General features: G+C 39.1%; 1 protein-coding gene across 6 annotated transcripts in view; it reads left to right on the top strand.

Annotated features, from left to right (window-relative positions):
• SLC4A4 (solute carrier family 4 member 4) overlaps positions 1–22,291 on the top strand; it is a 432,216-nt gene that overhangs the window by 240,710 nt on the left and 169,215 nt on the right. For all 6 annotated transcript variants that reach the window (XM_043971103.1, XM_043971104.1, XM_043971100.1 and 3 more), the window contains one exon: positions 15,007–15,083. In XM_043971103.1, the coding sequence (XP_043827038.1) occupies positions 15,007–15,083 (77 nt within the window). The remainder of the gene's footprint in view (positions 1–15,006; positions 15,084–22,291) is intronic.

The following is a 22,291-nucleotide window of genomic DNA, read 5'->3' as shown; positions in this document are numbered from 1 at the left end:
ACCCTTTTTGGATCAAGAACTCCTTTGGCTATTGTCTGGTAAAGCCCATGGACCCCTTTTCAGAATAATGTTTTTAAATGCAAAAAAAATCATTGCAAATGAAACTAAACTTTATTGAAATAGTTATAAACACATTCAAACAAAAACACAGGGACACCACTTTAAGAACCCCTGGATTAAATAATATCTAAGGCCTTTTCTAAAGCTGTGTTCCTATGGAATTGGCACCTCCCTTGTGAAAGGTCACAAAGCTTTGAGTTATGGTAGAGGGCAGCTAGGTGGCTGAGTGAATAGAATGCCAGGTCTAAAGTCAGAAAGACTCATCTTCTTGAGTTCAAATGTGGCCTCCTACACTGGCTAGCTGTGTGACCCTAGACAAGTCATTTAACCCTATTTGCCTCACTTTCCTCATCTATAAAATGAGCTGGAGAAGGAAATGGCAAACCACTCTAGTATCTTTGTCAAGAAAATCCTAAATGGACTGATGCTGAGTGAAGTGAGCAGAACCAGGAGAACATTGTACACAGTAACAGCAACATTGTGTGATGACCAACCATGACAGACTTAGCTCTTCTCAGCAATACAATGATTAAAGACAATTCGAAAGAACTCATGGTGGAAAATGTTCTCCACTTCCAAAAAAAAGAACTGTGGATTCTGAATGCAGATTGAACCATGTTGTTCCTACTTTTGTTTTTGTTTTTTGAGTTTTCCCTTTTTGTTCTGATTCTTCTTTCACGACATGACTAATGCAGAAATATGTTTAATGTGACTGTAAATATATAACCTATATCCAATTGCTTTCTGTTTTGGGGATGGGGGAAGGGAGGGAGGGAGAAAAATTTGGAACTAAAAATCTTATGAGAACAAATGTTGAAAACTATACATGTAACTGGAAAATAATAAAATACTTTTATAATTTTACAAAAGAAAATCTCAAATGGGGTCATAAAGAGTTGGACACAACTGTACAACATACCCAATTATATATAAAATTGGATATTTATATATATATGGTATATCATATAAAATTGGATATATAAAAATTAGGCACATACATGTACATCATTATACATATATATAAATAATACATATCTATAGCTATATATCTATACACACATGTATTGTGTATGTATATGCACACACATATACATACATACATACATATATATGTCACACACACACACACACACACACACACACATATATATATATATATATATATATATATATATATATATATATATATAATGACACACACACACATGCTGGAAGGGGGTCACTTTACAGCATCTAACTAAAGGCTTCAGGAAGCAGGAAATCTAGAACTGATGTTCAAAGAGCAATTCGAGAGGTGTAGGAAGAGAAAAGTGTCATCATGGAAGTTCAAGTGAAAAATTACTAGGAGATCCATCACGACTGAGTATCTGTGGAGAAATCCAGAAAGATCATTGGGAAATGATTACTAGATTGATGTTGAATGGTCAGCTGTGGCCTTATTAAGAACACTTTCAATTATACTGTTAATAACTGTAACACTGAGATAAGGGTAAATGTTACACAAGACCATGGTGTCGGTGGATATCTTACTCAGGAACTAATGGCAGAGGAAGAAGGACTAGAGTCTGTTTTGGTTCCATCCTAGGGAAGAGGCCCATTCGGTCAAAGGTTCCTCTGTACACATACAGACCCTTCCCAGATTAATTGTCTGTAGATTCTAGGGGAGATGCAAACTCTTGTATCAGTCCTGCATCACTCCCAGTTTCCCAGAGGACATTTGTAACCGTGAAGTTTGTTGTCTAGGCTCAACTCAAACCGCAGGGGCAGCTTGGAAGGGGCAGATGAGTGAGGAGGTGAGAGTTGTTGCCTATTAATTTGCTGCTCTATTCACCCCTTGCCTTTCACCCAGTGCCAAGCTTCCTGTGGTAAGAAGGAATATGCTTCAACTTAGGCTTTGGAGCCAGTAAAGATTTCTCCCCTCTATCTTTGCTCCACAAAGTCGGAATGATTTCAGCTGTGGGCCAAACCACATGCTTAGATGCTTATCAGAGACTTTTGCCTCACAATCTTTATCCCTTTCCAAACCAGTCCCCCTCCAGCTTTTACCTCCTGGAGACCTCTCCTCACCTCGCCCTCGGCTTCCCTGATTCCCAGCAGGCTGCGGTTCTTTCTCAACGTCCTTTGCTCCCCCAGCCCCAGCTCATGCTTCTCCCCCCTGGGATTTCTCTCTTTTTCTTTCCTACTTTTCACAGTCATGTCCACTGCAGGGTGTCAGGCTCCAAGCCAGCTTGGCAGCCTTCACAAGGCCTGTTAGTTCTGGGCTGGTTACAAACTTCCTCCCTTCTATTAGCTCTAAGCCTAAGGCTTTCCAAGGCAGGCTGCTCCTGGAGTGCATCCGCAGTTTCTCCCCTCGGTAGGAAATGAGCTCTGAATAGCTGTGTTTATAGTAGCATCAGCTAAGAGAGGAGACCTGACACCAGGTTTCCATTAAACAAACAAACAAAAAGCAGTTTTCACTCAGTTATAAAATCTTTCCAAGTGGGCTTCTTTATTCAAAATCTATCCAAAGGCTCCTCAGAGATAAATTTTGTATATTTATTTAGACTGTGATAGGAGTGGTTGCCCTAGAAATGAAATTTTTCTTATTACTTTGCATTCATTTCTAAATACAAATGGTCACTACCCAATCAACTTTAGGAAAGATTAAAAGAAAAAAACAACCAGCAACTTCAAACAGTAGCCTGGACAATTCAGCGAAACCCAATGGACACATCCACAAGAAATGCATCATCCCCACTCATAGGCCCCACACCTTGCCAATGAAAAGTAGGAAGGCATATTTTTTTGTTTTGTTTTTTTTTCTTTTTAAATTAAATTTTATTTTTTCAATGAGCAAAAAATTGTTTTCTCTCCCTCGATACACCCCATCCTTGGTCTTTGAGAAAAGAAAAACAAAACCAAACCTCTCTTATAAACATTATAGTTTTAGCCAAACAAATGTCTGCATTATCTATATCTAAAAGGATCTCTCTTTCTCCTCTTTCATCTATTATCTATCTGTCACATCTCTGTCCATTTGTCTATCAATCATCTATCAATCTTTGTCATCTATCTTTTATTTATCTGTCATGTATATCATCTATCTTTTATTTATCTTTCCATCTATCTCTTCTATCAGTCTCTTAATCTCTATATGTTATCTCTGAATCAACTCTCTCTCTCTGTCTCTGTCTGTTTGTTTCCTCCCCACATGTGTCTCATTCTTCACTCTGAGCCCTTCACCTCTCCTTCAGGAGGTGGGTAAATTCCTTTCATCATTACACCTCTGGAATCCTGGTTGGACATCACACTGATTAGAATTCCCAGGTCTTTCAGTGTATATGCAAGATCTCATTCTTTTCTCTTCATTCTGCATCAGTTCATATAAGTCTTCCTGGGTAGGGAGGCAACATTTTCTCATCTCTTCTCCCAGGCAAAGCTTGGTCATTTAAAGGATTCAGCATTTGGTTTCTTTCTTCTTTGTTGTTCTTTCTGTTTAGGTCATCATAGTAATTGTGTTTATATAATTTTCCTGGTCTAGTTACTTCTCCCTTCATCAGTTACATTTTCTATGCTGCACGAGATTCTTCATATGAATTTTTCTTAGGGTCCAATTAATTAACATGTACTTTATTTCCATTTCTTTATTACTCAAAAAGAGTAGCTATAAATATTTTGATATATAAGGTACTTTTCTCACTGTCTATGACCACCAGTGAGATCTCTGCATCAAAGGGCATAGACACATTACTAACTTTTTAAAACAAAATTCCAGGGGCAGCTAGATGGCGAAGTGGATAGAGCACCAGCTCTGGATTCAGGAGTATCTGAGTTCAAATCCGACCTCAGACACAACACTTACTAGCTGCGTGACCCTGGGCAAGTCACTTAACCCCAATTGCCCCGCAAAAAAACCCAACCAACCAAACAAAAAAACAAAATTCCATTCGTAGCTCCATAATTAATGTATTACTGTGCCTGTCTTCCCATATACCTTATTTATATCTTATTCATTTTTTTTTTGCCAATTTGGGGAGTAAGATGTGAGAGGAAACCTCAGAATTGTTATTATTTTTGTTGTTCGGTTGTTCAGTTGTATTCAACTCTTTGTGACCCCATGGATAAAAACATGTAGGGCCCTTCTATCTCTCAAAGTCTGATTATCATTATTATTATTAGTCATTTGAAATAATCTCTCATGTGGTTGTTAGTAGTTGTTGGTTCTTTTGTGAACTGTTCTTTCATATCCTTTAACCACATATCTGGAGGGGAATGATTCCATCTTTCATGTTTGTGTTAATTTCTTACATATCTTGAATTTCATAAGTTTTCAGAGATAATTGATGCAAAGATATCTCCCAGTCTCCCATTGGACTTCTTATCATAGGTGCATTTATTTTGTTCAAGCAAAGGCTTTTCAATTTATGAAATGGAAATTATCTATTGAAAATATTTTATGATCTCCTCTAGCCTTTATCTTGTTAAAAAAAAAAAGCCTTCCCTTCACCATAGTTGTGAAAGATACTTCCACCACCTATTTTTCTCCATTAAAAACATGGGACTTTTTAGACTTAAATGCATTATACATTTGGCTAATTTATGGCATTTGGTAGAAGATACTAGTTTAAACCATTTTTGGAGAGGGCAAACTGCTTTCCACTCATATGCTATGTCTATCACCAAGTCAACAAGCATTTATTAAATATTTACTATATGTCAGACACTGTGCTAAGTACTCAGGACAGAAAGAAAGGGGGGAAAACCAGCCCTTGTTTTTAAGGAACTCAGAGTCTAATGGGGAGACAATAGGCAAATAATTATCCCAGAGGCCTTAAGATTAAGGAGAACTGAGAAGGGCTTCTTGCAGAATCTGATACAACTTTAACTGAAACTTGGAGGAAGCCAGGGAAGTCAGGAGGCAGGACATACCAGGCATGGGACACAGCCAGTAGGAATGCCCAGAGGTAGGAGATGGTGTGTCCTGTGCAAAGAACAGTTCTTGGGTTTATCAAACACTGGCTTATTGAGTTAATGTATTCCTAGACTATTTACTCCATCTATTCTTTTATCTTTTATAATACCGTTTGAGATCTTCGGGTGCTATTTTTTTTGGGTGGGGCAATGAGGGTTAAGTGACTTGCCCAAGGTCACACAGCTAGTAAGTGTCAAGTGTCTGAGGCCAACTTTGAACTCAGGTCCTCCTGAATCCAGGGCCGCTGCTTTATCCACTGCGCCACCTAGCTGCCCCTTCAGGTGCTATTTTAATTTTATTTTAGAGTCCTGACTATTTGAAACTTTGAATTTGGTGATGCCCATGAAATCTCAGATGTGATACTATTGGCATGCAGTGTTAATTGGCTTCTATTCTCCTTTGCTATATCCCCTTTAAATTCTTTAGTCTGAGCCATGTGGTGTTTAATCTGTTTTGAATGAAACCCATGGTTCATTTATATAGGTGCTTTGCTTGTATACATTTTCATCATTTACATAATTACATTTAAATATACCTTATCTTGTAAGCTCTTTCCATGTCTTTCAGTGTGTTTAATAGAAGTGATTGCAAACTGCTTGCCAGATTTATCAATTGCTACATGTGTGTTACGGAAAAATAATGTTTTCAAATTTTGCACAGCAAATATTTTTTCTCTGAAACAATGTGTACCTGCCAAGTTGTTACTCTGAAGATGAAATTGGTTTTGAGTTGTCTGGATGCTTGGAATTTCATGCTCATAAATTACTTTTCTTATGAGTAAAAAAAGAGCAATATGAGGATTTATGAGAGACAGGATAGTAAAGGAAAAAGAGGTTTGGGTTTGGAAGAAGAAGACTTGTGTTCACAAACTGGCTGTTTTCTTTGTGACCTTGGCCAAGTCACATCTACTCTTGTTCTTAGCTCTTTGTCTATATCAGTGAGGGGGCTAAATGGTTCTTTCAAATTCAAAAATTTCTCATCTTAAGCTAAATATTTTGGGGGGAGTGGAATAAGGGGGAACACAAGTTTCTTCTGTGTAAAGCATTTGGGTGAATTCTAAGATAGAATTTGATAAACAACATAAATCACCTAGAGAAGAACTCCCTACTTGGCAGGAATTGCTAGGAAAACAGGAAAGAAATTTGGCAGAAATCAGACCACCCTTGTTTACCATATACCATGAGAAGTTAAAAAATAGATGCCTTACCAGAATCTATCTATCTTTCTCTCTCTCTCTCTCTCTCTCTCTCTCTCTCTCTCTCTCTCTCTCTCTCTCTCTCTATATATATATATATATATATATATAGATATAGATATATAGATAGATATATAGATAGATAGATATATATCTATATCTTTTTTTTTGCGGGGGAATGAGGGTTAAGTGACTTGCCCAAAGTCACACAGCTAGTACAGAATAGATCTTTTTAAAACTAAAATATAACCAGATTATATAACTTATATAGTAATGATTGGTTATGGAACAATTCTTACCCAAGTAATGGATAGAGATGATCACAAAGAATTTGTACAAAATAATTAACTCAAGTTTGAAAAGAACGTAAAGGTTTGATTAGGAAAAAAGCTCTTTGCATCAATACATATTTGATAAGTGATATTCAAGATAGGTAGGGAGCTAAGGCAAATATATGTATTAAAAGTAATGAAAGAACATAAACAAATAGCTCTCTAAAGAAGAATTGGAAGCTATTAACAACCATGTCTAAGCCTTTTTTAGATTGCAGATAAGAGCAATGCTAATCAGAACAACTGTGAGGTGGTATCCCATATTTCCAAACCTGCAAAAAAAAAAAAGATAAAAGATAGGAATGGTCAATATTGAAGTGTTTGTATAAGACTGGTCCATTTTTGGTAGAGCTGTGAATTGGTCTAATTATTCTGGAGAGCAGTTCGGAATTTTGCTCCAAAGTGTCTAAAGCATCCATATCTTTTTTATTTTTATTTATTTATTTTTTTGAGGGGGAATGAGGGTTAAGTGACTTGGCCAGGGTCACACAGCTAGTAAGTGTCAAGTGTCTGAGGCGCAATTTGAACTCAGGTCCTCCTGAATCCAAGGCCAATGCTTTATCCACTGTGCCACCTAGCTGCCCCCTGTCCATATCTTTTTGACCCAGAGATCTCACGGTGAGGCCTATACCCCAAGGAGGTTAATGCTAATAAGAGAAAATTTACTATGTGTTGAAATATTTGTAGCAGATTTTTTTTGTAGTAACAAAGAATGGAGAACAGACATTTCCATGCATCTCCACTGAGGAAGGGCTAACCAAATTGTAAATTTCTGAATGCAATAAAATCTGACTGCATTATTAGAAACTGTAAATGTGAAACTAAAGAAATGCATGGGAAGAATTATATGAACTGAAGCAAAATGAAAAGGGCAGAAGGAGGAACACAATCTAAAAAATATTAATGGAAAGAACAATGACAACAACAATCAAAACTGAATGCTGTCAAATTATAATGACCAATATTGACTGCCCAAGGAGATATGACTTCTTTGCTGAAATTGGGAACTATGAGTATGAAACATTACACATAATGCTGGACTGATGTAATGTTTTTGTGTCATTGAACATTTAAAAAATCTTTTTTTATTCTTTGTTTAACCTGGGTCTTAGGGGAGAAGAAGATTTTTTTTCTTTTAGAACATGTTTATTATTTTCTGAAAAGCAAATATTTCTTAAAATAAGTCCAAAGGAAGAAACATTGACAAGTGACCCTGATGTGCAATCTAAAACCACAAAGAATATTGCATAAACCTCAATACACTTGGCAGTTCATAGAACACTTTTCAAAGTATAATTGTATCCCAGAGAGAAGTATCTACAGTTTGTTTGTTTAAATAAACCATGACATTATTAGTGACCCATTTTCTTCCTTCCTTAACCTCTTATCTACAGAGTTTAAAACAGAAGTTACACTAACCCTAAGTGAATACAAAGACTCATCACTACAATGCATTTTGTTATAAAACAACTGTCCTATTTAAATGGAGAAAAAGATTTTATTGGAACATGTAGAAGATGTGAAAACAAAAGATATCAATAAAAAGTGAAAAATTGGAATATTATGTTCCTCAGAGTTTTTATGGTTAAAAAACAAAGAAACTTGACAAATATAGCTGAGAATGAAGCTACCTGTTTTGGAAACTGAAAACATTGTGGTATGACATTGTGTTTAGAGGCAGGAGACCTGGGTTGGAAGTTCAAATTCTGGCTGTAACATTTATTAACTGAATGACCCTGTTATGTCACCTCTCTAAGCCTCAATTTCCTCATTTGCAAAATAGCAAATAATTGTATACCCACACAAGTGTATGTGTGTGAAATATATGTGTGGAATACATGATAGTGCAACCAACCAACTTTTTCATGATTATAAAATGAAAGGACTTTGCCAAATGCAATGGGAAATGTGCTTGCATGGGGATAGAATACACTGTGAGATGCTAATATTGGTGCAGTGGAAATCTATTCACCTTCTTCATGCTTCTGGCCTCCCCTTTAGGGAGTTCCCTTTAGGAACAGCCATGAAAAGAAAGGAGTCATTCATTCAATGAACTTCTGGCCATCGATGGAGCATCCCCAACAAGTTCCTGCCTCTATGCACTTCTAGGCACCACCTTGCCCAAAGTTTCTAAAAATATTGCTCAGAAATGATGAACATGAAGACTACAAGAAAGCCAGATGCAAAGGAATGTGAGCAAAATTAGGACAACAACAAACCCAGTGTCAAAATTGGAAATCCAAAGGATGGAAAAAGAAGAAATGGAATGCTCTGTTATAGGACCATCTTGACCAGGAAGGAGAGATAAGAAATGAATCTCCCTCCTTTCTTTTCAGGGGTTGGGGCAAAGAGGATATTGAGAGGGCCAGGATGGGATGTGGGTGTGGAACATTGCACATATTGTCAGGATCCATTGGTTTTTTGGGTTAGTTTTGCTGAGCTGATTTTTATTTCTCTCTCAAAAAAAAAGTTCTTCTGGGGATTGCTCTGTGGGTGTAGAGGAAGGATGGATTTGGAAAGGAAGGTGATGTGAAAAAGATCAATAATTTGTTAAAAATTGAAAATGTTAAGAGAAATGCTACTCAGAGGTTTATAGCAACTGGATATAACTTTACTTATAATCTTAGCTCCCTTCTTCTTTGATCTGGGTGTTATAACAGGCTGCTAGAAGGGGTGGATTAAACCCTGGCTTTCAGGCAGACTTTCTTTTCCATTTTTGTTGTGCAGGAGAATATTTGGAAGAAGGGCCTGAACAGAGTCTAGTGAGTCGATCTTGGATAAATATTTCCATGGAAAAGAGTCAACGGGCCCAAGGCTGAACACTGGAATGGAAAGAGTAGGGTGGGAAGTTCTCAGCCTTGGGTTCTACTCTCAGCTCTGGCACAACTGTTGACTCTGATATGGAGCAAAGTGGCAGTCAAGTGAAAAGAGCACCAAACTAGGAATTAGGAGCTGAATTCTCAGCCCTGTTCTGCTATGAACTGTGTGTGTGACCTTATGTCATTTTCCCTCTCTTAGCATCAATATCCCCATCCCTAAGATGAGGCAATTGGGGGAGAGAAGTAGTCCTCTGAAGGTGCTTCTGAATCTCTGATAATTTCCCTGTGCCTCAGGCTCTCCATTTATGAAATAGAGATAATAAGTACCTGTAGCGCAACAGTGAAATGTAGTGGAAAGAACACTGAACTTGGAGGTAAAACACAAATCTATGTTTGCGTTCTGATTTATATCTCTGGACTTGAGTTTCCTGAAATATAATGAAGGATTTTGGATGAGTCTTGAAGGTCCTAATATTTGGTGAATCTGACTGAATTAGGGGTGTGTGTGTGTGTGTGTGTGTGTGTGTGTGTGTGAGAGAGACAGACAGACAGACAGACAGAGAGACAGAGAGAACTGGAGGGGAGGGGAGGGAGAGAGAGAGAGAGAGAGAGAGAGAGAGAGAGAGAGAGAGAGAGAGAGAGAGAGAGAGAGAGAGAGGCCTTTCTTCCACATGTACATCATGCTGCTGAACAGGTAACACAGGTGAAGATAGCCATAATAATAATAATAATAACTAATAATAACATATTTACAGAGTACTTTTAGGTTTGCAAAGCATTTTATATGTGTTAACTCATTTGCTTCTCACAACAAGCCCGTGAGAACAAGAGGTTGTTTTTATCCCCATTTTAGAGATGAGGAAACTGAAACTGAGAGATATGAAGTGACTCCCCCAGAGTTGTGCCCCGAGTAGGTTTCTGATGCTGGATTTGAACTTAGGTCCTCCTGATTCCAGGCTCAGAGCTCTAACCACTGAACCATCTTTAAGAAAATCGTTTGACCTTCCATGTGATCTGGCTAATCTCATGTTAAGTACCATGACAGTGGTTTGGCAAAGGTATTCATTTGGCAGGGTTCCCAGCTGACACTTGAGGTGCTATAGGGGCAAAGGAAGCCTGCACCTGACTTGTGTTTTGCTTTCTGCAAGCTTGGAGGAAATGGGTTGTCAGTTTAATTAATTAACCAGCAAGGGAGATCTGTATGTCTCTGTGCTTTCCTTGATCTGCCAAACCTCAGGCTTGGAAGAGATTGTCAAGAAGGGAGCCCTCTCTGATCCAAGGAAGAAAGACATTGTGAGCCAGGGTGGTGGTTTGCTCCTGCAGGGTCTGAGGCTGGTGGATTACTTGAGCTCAGGAGTTCTGAGCTGAAGGAGGGATAATGGTTGTTTGATGTCTGAATTAAGTCTGGCTGTCGTTTGTCTTTTGTTCTCAAAGAGGATCATGACATTGAGGTGATGTCATGACTTGTAGTGAAGTAGATTTAAGTGAGGGAGGGCTGTGCAAGTCACCAGCCTCGCTCTGTCCTCCAGAGCCATTTGGGTCCACTGGCAAGATATACATCAGGATGACTGGAGATGGCCTTGGATGTTTTAAGGTAACTGGAATTAAGTGACTTGCCCAGGGTCATACAGCTAGTAAGTGTCTGTCATGAGATAAGAACACAGGTCCTCCCAACTTCAGGGCCAGTGCTCTATCCCCTGTACCACCTAGGTGCCCTGAATTAAGTCTGACACTAATAATGGCCACCACACTGTCTAAGGAGGGCTTAACCAGACTTGGACAGAAATGGAACAGGCCAAAGTTTCCATGCTGATAGGCAGGTGATTGAGCCTATCTGTGTCTCTTGTTACTAGCCTTGGAGATATTGGGGGTTGGGGTAAAGAGAGGGAGAGACAGAGACAGAGACAAAGAGACTGAGACAGAGAGAGGAGAGAGATCGAGACAGAGAGACGGACAAAGACAGAGACAGAGAGACAGAAAGATAGAGAGATAGGGAGAGACAGATGTGATACAATGGAAAGAGCCCTGATTTGTAGTCAGAAGACCTGGGTTAAGATCCTGCCTTTGATAAGTACTACTTGTGTAATCTCAAATAAGTCACCTTATGTCAGTGGGTCTTAATTGTCAAATTGAAGACCAGAGAAATAGCCTCTAAAAGGCTCGTCCACCTCTAGATCATAGGATCTTCTCTGAAACTGCAAAGCTCCAAAGTGTTGGAACACTATCAAAATGAGATCTGTGATTTGTTGTTCCCATTCCCACTTCTGGGATCTGCCCTTCTCAAGTACACTCCTTGATATTTTTATTATTCTGTAGCAGTGACATGGCCCACTGGGTAAAGCACTGGTTCTGGAGTTGGGAAGACCTGAGTTTAAATCTTTGCCTGACTACAAAGTCTAACCTTATTGTAGCCACGGAACCTTGCACAACCTCCGTTGTTTTCCTATTTGTAAAATGGGAATACTGATAGCACCTACTTCCCAGAGTTGTTAAGATCAAGTGAGATAATATTTGTAAAGTGCTTTGCAAACCTTAAAGTACTAAATAAATATTAGCTGTCCTCTGTCTTACTCTCCCAAGCCACATGGTTTGTGAAACGTATCTAAGAGGTCTGGACATTGTTAAATGACCGCAGTCCCCCTCTCCCAAAGTCTGGCTTCTCCTTTGAAGGTGTCTGAGGGACCAGGCAGCTCTCCTTCTCCCCAGGTCATTGGGAGGATCAGGGGAAGAGTTTGCCTCCTTGGGAGCCACTTGGGACCAGCTATAGAAGTGAGGGGAGAAGTGGGGAATACAGGAGGGTGAATAGTCTTCAGGTCTTCTCAGTGACCTTTGAGGTTTGGGGGTCATTGCCAGCCCAGCCCTGCTCAGATCTGACTTCAGCCTCCCCCATCACCAGTCCTGGGCCCTGACTCCATGCCCCTCTGGGTTCCAGGCCTCAAACTGGAAGAAGATTCTCATCTCAAGGGTAGAGAAGAGGAAGAAAGAAGCCTCTACTGCGGGATGTCTACTTACTGTCTTTTTGCCCATTGGTGGGTGTTTATGGCTCCCTTCACTTTGTGAAAGGGGAAGGACAATCCCAAAATTGCTGATGAATTTGCACCCCAAATCACACGATTACTGAAATCTCCTTCCATTTTTCAGTTCATCAGCAATATCTCACTATCCTCATTGTCCCAAATTGGCCCAGTTTCAGGACTTGGACTGTATAGCAATCTAGAACTGATAAAAGAGGGAGTGCTGGTGTAGGGACTCAAATATGGACCAGTCACTGGACTTTTTAACATTTAATTTTTATTTTCCTAGGATAAAAAATATTTTAAAACATCAGATTATATAGTTTTACAAGAGAGCTCAAGGTCATGTTTACTCTGTGAAATACAGCAGGGCATATGTATGGTGTTATCACTAACTTGATTAGCCTTTATAAACTTGGATTGCCATATTCTCTAGCAGATGATGAATTTACTGGTCATGCAGTAAAGAGGAATTCTATTCCCTAGATTTGCTGTGCAAAGGAGATGCTTCACACTTGTGCAACAAAGGAATGGCTTTCACCTTGAAAGAGCTTAGGTTTTTAACTTGAAGAAGTCTCTGGAAGCCAATGCAAAGCCTTGTTCTAATTTTGCAATCCTTGACCTTTTGTTTGGAATGCCTGCCTGGGTGGGATCATTGGGATTAATAATGAATGCATTAGTCAGCACCTTGTGTGTGCATTGGAGAAAGGCGGTAAGGGAGAGAACAAATCCCCTAAATTGAAAAAGTTATTCTTTTGCTTGGTAAGCCTAAATATTTTAGGCTTGTTGGCAGAATTGAAGTCCAATACTTTATTGATTAACTTGGTCTGCACTAAGGATTCACTGTCAGGTATCTGGACTTCCATTATCTCACTTCCTATTGAATTGTCTCTTCCATTTTATAGGTTTTTTTTAAAAAAACTTTTTTTTTTGAGAAAATTTCATTTAATGATGATCCACCAAATAATTTTGGCTATAACTGCTATACTACTGGGCAGACATGTTCCAATCTAATAATCCTGATGAGATCTATTTTATGCCTTTAGCTAGGTAGTATAGATACTAGAGTACTGGACCTGAACTCAGGAGGACCTGAGTTCAAATCTAGCCATAGTCACTTTTTTAGTGTGTGACTCTGAGTAAGTCATTTAACTTCTGTCTGTTTCGTTTTTCTTATCTGTAAAAATGGGAATAATAATAGCACTCATCTGTCAAGATAAGTGTTGTGTGAGAGAGGGCTGAATGAGATGACATTTGTGAAGCATATTGCAAACCTTAAAGCTCTATACAAATGCTAGCTATAATAATAACAACATTTCTATTAACATCTACTATGTGCAAGGCACAGTGCTAAGTGTTTTACAATTATCTCATTTGATCCTCATAACAACCCTGGGAAGTAGGTGCCGTTATTATTGTTGTTATTGTTATGATTATTACTAATACCCCAAAAAAGTGAGTGGTGAAGAGAAGAGAGTGAGAAAGCCTCAGGCAAGCTTCCTAAAGTACTTTCTTTGAAGCTCTTTGGAAAGGACCTTAGAAGCCACTGAATACATGTATATCATTTTACAGATTGAGGAAGCTGAATCACAGAGATGTTTAAGAAAGTTGCCCAGGGTCACACAACTAGTATGTGAATCATAATTTGAACTCAGGTCTTCCTGTCTCCAAATCCAGTGCACTCTTTACTTTATGATGCTGCCTCTCTAAGATCCATAGTATACTGTGTGGTACATGTATATATGGTATACGTGTTCTGTGGACGGTATACATAGTACAGTCTGAGGAGGTGACCTCTTCACTGATAAAGAAAGGCGTGCACGATCAAGACCAAAGGTAGAAAAGTCAACACAAGCTTTTTTTTCTCAACAGAAATGCAGTAAGTGGCATAAAGCGGACAAACACAAGGCATGAATTCCCAGCTGTGACATTTGCAAACTGGCCTGGCCCTAAGCAATCATTGCAGCCTCTCTGAGACTTTCTTCCCCTGCAAAATTGAAATAATCCTTTCATCACTTACCTTGTAGGTTGGATGATGTATGGGCATGGAAACATTCTGGGTTACCGTGTGAAATTTCTTCAGTGCTTCAGAAAGTCCACCCACTCGGGTGCTTTCTTTCACCAAGGCAGACTGAATTCCCCTGGTCAGAAATTCATTTCCTGGTATCAACCTCCTGGAAAACACTATTTCAGTATAAACCCTTTTCATGATTCAAATAAGACATGGCCAGAAACAAAATGGAGGGAGGAGATAATGATGGAGAGAAAGGTGACATGTTCCAAAAACTTTGTAAGAGCAAAGTTGCTAAAGCTGGCTAGCTGTCTGAATAGATGAGGTAAAGACTGGGGAGAAGCAAAAATGTAAAATAAAAACAAATTAACTTTGCTAGTGGAACTTTCTGTCATGGAATCGGGTAATAAGGATGGAATGATGCAGATTTCTGAGCCTGTCATACACCATGCTCATACATCCTACAAGGAATCATCTGGAAAGCCATTTAGATCATGGCTAAAATCATCATCACCACCACCACCATTACTACCATGATCATAGAGCACGGACTTATAGTCTTCGTCTTTCAATATGTTTTATAAACCTGTTTTAACTGGCACCCAATCTTCTCTCTCTTTCTAGGTAGTCCAGCCATGACTCCTAGGAATTTAACTTCCTCAAGTTTGAATGACATTTCTGACAAACCAGAGAAGGACCAGGTAAGTCAAGGAGTATATATTTTTTGAACCTATGGTATATTAGTATGCATTTAAGAGATCCCCATCCTTTTATAGTCAGGGGAGATAAGACAAAGAACCATGATTGGACAACCTCTTTCACAATTCTTCCTTAGAAAGGACTCCAATTAAATGTCGTTGTGTTATTTTAGGGTGACAATTTCAGCCTCTAACAGTTAAAGAATGTCAGATGGGCTAATCCTAGATAAATGAACCTAATTAAGCATAATCTTCATTGAATGTTGGGGGGCAGATAATAATATTAGAATGGAAATGAAGAAAAGTCCTTTGGGTTTCTTCCTATTGAGAGAAAAATATACCTACTCAGTCAGTTATCTAGCTTTTATTAAATGCCCACCATGGTGCCAGGGTCCATGTTAAGCTTGGACAATACAAGGCAAAGGCAAAGAACTCAAAAATCATGTGGACTGTTTTAAGAGTGGGTTCATCTATGGGAAAGGAGTTTAGATCTTAAGAGGATATGCATTTATCTGGTGTCCTTCAAACATTTTTAGTGATCCCATTTGGGGTTTTCTTGGCAAAGATACTGGAGTGGTTTGCCTTTTCCTTCTCCAGCTCATTTTACACATAAGGAAACTGAGGCAACCAGGGTGAGGCGACTTGCTTAGGGTCACACAGCTAGTAAGTGTCTGAGACCAGATTTGAACTCAGGAAGATGAATCTTCCTGATTCTAAGACCAGTACTATATCCACTGTACCACCTGGCTGCCCTATATGTATTTTTGCCATTTGTATTTTGGACTGAATCTATTATTACATCAATGTAGGGGAATCTAGGTGAGGAAGTCCTGCTACCAAGGCAGATCAGATCCTACCCCCTGCCCCACCCCACCAATTTAGAGTCTTAGAGAGGTTAAGTAAGTTATCCAGGGTCACGTGTAGGGGGTAGGATGAGAGGTCTCTTTGAACATTACACTACACTATCTTTTTTTTTTAATTTTATAACCATCAATGGGGAAAAAAAGTTAAAAAGGAGTTCTAAAATGAATCATTAAAATGATAAAATCTCCTTTTCTTATGTCTACAACTTGCTCTTCTGTCACAAATGGGAAAAAGATGACTTTATCAAACCTGTATTTTTAGTAGGATAGAAGGAAAGAAGGAATGAAGGAAAGCAACAAGCATTTATTAAGCTCTTACTGTATGCTAGGCCTTATGCATGCTGGGGATCCAAATATAAGCAAAAAGAAAGCTAGTTCCTGCCCTCAGGAAGCTTACCTTCTATTGGGGGAAGAGCTGAAAGGCATGGAAAGGAGGATGGGAGCATTGGCATATAGGGAAGTAACTTGCTACTTTAGGTGGTGCAGTGGACAGAGCTCTGGACCTGGAGTCAAGAAGTCCTGAGTTCAAATCTCACCTCAGACATTTATTAACTGTGTAACCCTGGGCAAGTCACTTAACCCTGATTGCCCCAAATATCTGAGGCCATCTCCAGTTGTCCTGATATATAGCTTGCCACTGGACCCAAATGGCTCTGAACTCCAATTTAGCACAAGTCACTACATCACTCTGATGTCATGGTCCTCTTTGAGAATAAAAGACAACCACCACCAACAATAACAACATTGTCTGGGAGTGCTCATCCTCCATGGATTGGGCATCCCAATGGCATCAGATATCATGAAAAAGGATAACAAAGCCTGGCATTTATCTAGTTCTTTAAGGTTTACAACGTCTTAGTAAATTTAATTTCACTTTATCCTTATAACAACCCTAGGTGGTAGGTGCTATTATTATCCTCCTTTTCCAGAGGGGGAAACTGAGGCAGCTAGAAGTTAAATGACTTGCCCAGGATCGCTCAGCTAGTACATGTCTGAGACTAGATTTGAACTCAGGTCTTCTTGACCCTAAGTAGCATTGCTTCTGAGGTAAAATGGGAATTTCTTCCCTTGGGTTCATATCTTCTGCTCTATTGTTAATACATTTACCTTAGTTGACCTCTTCATCACCACACACCTGGATTATTGCAACATCCTTCCAGCTGGTTCCTCTAACGTCAGTTCTCCCTCATCCTTTGGAAACTGCACCCTTGCCAGGCTAATCTTCCTGAGCCACCACTTTCACTAAGTTATTCCTCTGCTAAAATTCTTAAATTCTCCCTCTTGGCTATCTTAAAGTCGAACTCTGACCTGCTGTTCAAAATCTTCCAGTAATCTGAGCCTAGGCAGCTTTTCTGGCCTTCTCTCCCATCTTGCCCCACTCTCTGCCCAGTCGGGCCCATTCCTGCCCATTCCAGGAATGCCTCATGCTCATCCTGGCTTCCTTTTCTTTGATCATATTTCTCCCCTTTCTCTGTAGTGCCCTGCTTCTTCCTTTTGGCCTGACCAAATGTTCTCATCCCTAGAGCATCAGACCAAGTGTCACCTCCTCTGTTCAGCCCTCTCAGTCCACTCCAGCTCACACTCACCTCTCTCTTCTTTGTACTCTTCTTTCATAAAAACTTGCTACTCTATGCACTGGGCCCAGAGTCAGGAAGACCCGAGTTCAAATCCAGCCTCAGACATTTCCTACCTGTGTGACCCTGGGCCAGCCAGTTAACCCCATTTGTCTCAGTTTCCTCACCTGTAAAATGATCTGGAGAAGGAAATGGTGAACCACTCTGCCAAGAAAACCCCAAATGGGGTATGAATAGTCAGACTGAAACAACTAAACAAACACAGAATATGATGCTACTCTATAGCTTTGTTTTTTTGACTGTTCTGCAATTATATTTATATTTTCTCTTAACTAGATTGAATCAATATCCATCTCATTCCTTATCACATATAATATAAAGTCTTCATTGACAGATTGAACTGACAGGCATAATTCCACATGTCATACTGTTTATGAAAGGGGTTTGTAACTTGACATCTATTGAAAAAGTCCCTACATAGTTATCAGGGGATCTATTAACTTATTTTGGGGGGGATAGCTGTATTTTGATATAATTGGTTTTCTTTATGATCCTACCCGTTTAATGCATTTAAAAAACATGATTCTGAGAAGGGATCTATAGATTTTGTCAGAAAGCCAAAGGGATCTGTGACATTAAAACAAAAACAAAACCAGATAAGAAACCCTGGCCTATATAAAAATTTCCCATAAATTATTCATCCTATAACATAATTTAAGGACATGTTAATTTTCTTAGCCTTAGGAAGCAGTCATCTTAAAATGTGAAAAATACAGTATCAGCTATAAATTTGGGAATTGTAATGTTGTAAAAGTCTGTTGAAATGAAGGAAGGAGATGTTGAAATAATGAAAGCAGATGGAACACTGATAGTTGTCAGAAAATTGAGGAGAGCTGGATGCTGGGAATATGTCCTTCTTTTTCTAGCACACAGTACTGAGAGAGTCCCACGAATACTAGTCAGCTTGATGCTATGGTAGAAAAGATTGACTTCTGAGGCTACTGCAACTTTATGTTAGTTATGCTTTCTTTTTTTTTTTAATTTTCTTTTTTTTTTTTAAATTTTTTTTAGTGAGGCAATTGGGGTTAAGTGACTTGCCCAGGGTCACACAGCTAGTAAGTGTTAAGTGTCTGAGGCCGGATTTGAACTCGGGTACTCCTGACTCCAGGGCCGGTGCTCTATCCACTGCACCATCTAGCTGCCCCTATGTTAGTTATTCTTTAAAGTCATCCTTTTTCCTTTGGCCTGGTTTTATTTTCACTGAGAAAACTTCTTTCTGCTTGTATTTGTATTCTCAGTGCTTAGCATAGTGCCAAGTACCTAGGAAATGCTTTATAAATGCCTTTTGAGATGGCTTGTTGTTGTTGTTGAGTTGTTTTTCAGAGTGTTTGACTCTGCAACCCTATCTGAGGTTTTCTTGGCAAAAATACCGGAGTAGCCATCTCCTCATCCAGCTCATTTTACATATCAGGAAGCTGAGGCAAACAGAGTGAAGTGACTTGCCCAGAATCACCCAGCTAGTAAGTGTCTGAGACCAGATTTGAATCGAAGTGACTGATTATTAATTAGTTTTCTCAGGCACCTCAAAATCCAATACTCAGTGCTTTGATGACCTGCTACAAATATCTGGTTGGTTTGGTAGGTGAACATTCTCTTTGGGATACAAGCACGTAATATTTTAAAAAATGGAATCATAAATTGATAACACTGGTATTTTGTTTGATCAATTCTCTGATGTCAGAGTCCTTTGAGCTTTGATGTAGACGTGTCCAAGAAAATGGGGAGGAATTTAGGATGTTTCTTCATAAGAATGTAGCTGCTGACTACATTTCCATATTTGATCTCATCATCCTGAGCTCTAGAATAATCCTGGGTTATGTTTATATATTTCCTCATGGATTACAATAAAGTCAACCTATCTCTCAGCTACTAAACTCAGAGCCCTCAACTCAGTTCAACAAATATTACCCATTTGATAAACTGGGGAAACCTTCTTTCCCAATGGTGGCTACCCATATCATTCACTATTAAATCCCTTAATCTTCTAAAGTTAAATATTAAAGTCACTGAATATACAATTAAATTAATAATTAAACAGATAACTATAATAACTTTAATTATTTGCAATATTTTAGTTGGGAGAAAAATCATAGTCACCTCAAGCCTCACTGTAATTATAGATGACTTTGCTTTTGAGAATATTCCTACACCATTTAGTTCACTTAAGATAAGGGAAATATCTTCATATGAATCCTCTTTATTATCTTCACAAAATTAAGATTACAAAAATTTTGGAAAGAAAGAAGATATCTCCATCTTCTTTCTTCCTGGGCTCTCTCAATTTTTTTTCCAGAAGTAACATGATGGGAAAGTAATTTCTTCATTTTCTTCAAACTCTTAATAGTCTCTCTTCAGACTTACTCCTCATAAAATTCTCCTTATAATATTTACCAATACTTTATTTACCATTAAGACAATTCTAACAAGATAAAAGTTTCTTCTCACCTTTTTCTCTTTCTTCTCCCTAGTTTATCTCATAGATCCTCATAGATCCAAGTTAAACTCACATACTTTTCCTAGCTACATAGTATCATAAAATGACAGCTACAAGTGTAACTCTTGGTATCTTTCTTTCTTAAAGATAGTAATAGTCTCTTTAGCCTTTGCTGGTGAGACTTTTGAAATAAGGGTTAAATTGAAGTGGTGACAGTTGTCACTTCTCAGCCCTTGGGTGTTCTCGGTGCCTTAAACACTTAGAGGGCCAAAAGATATAAAAGCCCTTTTCATGGGACACAAAATGTAGAGAGAGAAATGCAAACACACACATGGTGAAAGCCGCTCTTCAGAATATCCAGAGGTTGCCTAGCTCTCTTGTTCACCTTCATTCCAGTGTAGTAGTACTATAATATATAGCCCATTTTAAGTAATACCAACCCAGAGGCCTATGTTCTCCCTAAGAAAAAGGCTAATATCTTCATTAGGGTTACTGGCAACTATTCCTTCTCATTCCCACAGCCCAGCTCAGTTACCCTACCACCTTCCTTCCCTCCCCCACTTCCACTATCTGGTCATTCCATGACTATGGTAACACATAGGAATATGGTATTAAGAATTAATAATTTGGGGCAGCTAGGTGGCACAGTAGATAGAGTACCGGCCCTGGAGTCAGGAGGACCCGAGTTCAAATCCAGCCTCAGACACTTAACACTTACTAGCTGTGTGACCCTGGGCAAGTCACTTAACCCCAATTGCCTCACCAAAAAAAAAAAAAAAGAATTAATAATCGATTAGGCCTTGACTACCCTGGGAAGAATAAATAATATGAAATTATTGAACTTGTAAAGCTTAAGGAACTTATGGTAATTTTGACTAAAATGAGGTACCCAGCTAAACTCAGTCTAAATATCCCCTCAGCTTCCATTTATATTCATTAAAAAAGTTTCTTTTATCCAGGCCTCTTTTTTTTTTGTCCTTAAATCTCCTTATGGGTGACATTATGAGGGAGCAAGGAAAGGTAAGTTGAAGGTAGACCAGTGGATATGGAATTACTAACATATTGGAGAAAGTCAGAATGGCTGAAATTATGGAATCAGAACATGCCATCTTCTTGGGTAGTAACTTTGGGAAAAGAGAGAATCAGGCTTTTTCATGGTAGAGGAGGTTCTCCTTTTGCTAGAAAACTGGACCCACTTCTGATATGACACTGTGGAAAAAATACTCTCCTGGGAGTCAGGAAATGGGAACCATCATCCATACTCTGACTCCAAAGGGATCCTGGGGAAATGACTTTGCCTGTCTGGCCTTCATTGTCCTACTCTTTAGAATGAAGGGAGTGGGAGGGATGTGATTACTAAGACCTCTGCTAGCTCTGGGTGTCACAGTGGCTACAACAGTGGGCTGTTTTGGACATGGTTGAGTTGAGATGTCTCCTGAGCATCTGCTTGAAATATCCAATAGGAAATTGGCCATGGAAGAGTGAAGCCCAGGGGAAAGATGCCTGGATATATAGGTCTGAGAGTCATCTGAATAGAGATTATGGTTGAACTCTTGGAAGCTTATGAGGCTACAAAGGTACAATAGAGAGAAAAAGAGAAGAGGGTCTGGGACAGACACATGGATAGATCTCTGTCACCTGAAGTTAGGGAGTATTGTGGGCATAATGAGCCCAGCAAATAGAGAAGGAACAGTCAGAAAGGCAGGAAGAGAACCAGGAATCAGGTGTCATGAAATTCCGGGAAGGAGAGGGTAGTCAGCAGTGTAAAATTCAGTAGCTAGAAGGATGAGGACTGAGGAAATACCCTCATATTTGGTGATTAAGAAATCACCAAGGGGCAGCTAGGTGGCACAGTGGATAGAGCACCAGCCCTGGAGTCAAGAGTACCTGAGTTCAAATCTGGCCTCAGACACTTAACAATTGTTTGTTTTTGTTTTTTGTTTTTTTGCAAGGCAATGAGGGTTAAATCACTTGCCCAAGGTCACACAGCTAGTGTCAAGTGTCTGAGGCTGGATTTGAACTCAGGTCCTCCTGAATCCAGAGTCGGTGCTCTATCCACTGTGCCACTGAGCTGCCCCTGTAAGCCTATATATTTTATGCATTGAAAATGTCTTCCTGAAAAGGGACCTCTAGGTTTCACTTGACTGCCAAAGGGACCATGAGGCAAAAAAAAAAAGTTAAGAACCCCCGGATGGGAAGATCTTTAAATTGACACTTCACATTCAATGATCCTATCATTCTAATAGATCCTTGAGGTAATTGATAATTAATTACCTAGAT

This window comes from Dromiciops gliroides, chromosome 6, assembly GCF_019393635.1.
Source record: "Dromiciops gliroides isolate mDroGli1 chromosome 6, mDroGli1.pri, whole genome shotgun sequence".
Lineage (NCBI taxonomy): Eukaryota > Metazoa > Chordata > Mammalia > Microbiotheria > Microbiotheriidae > Dromiciops > Dromiciops gliroides.
This window is presented reverse-complemented; position numbering and strand designations above follow the sequence as displayed.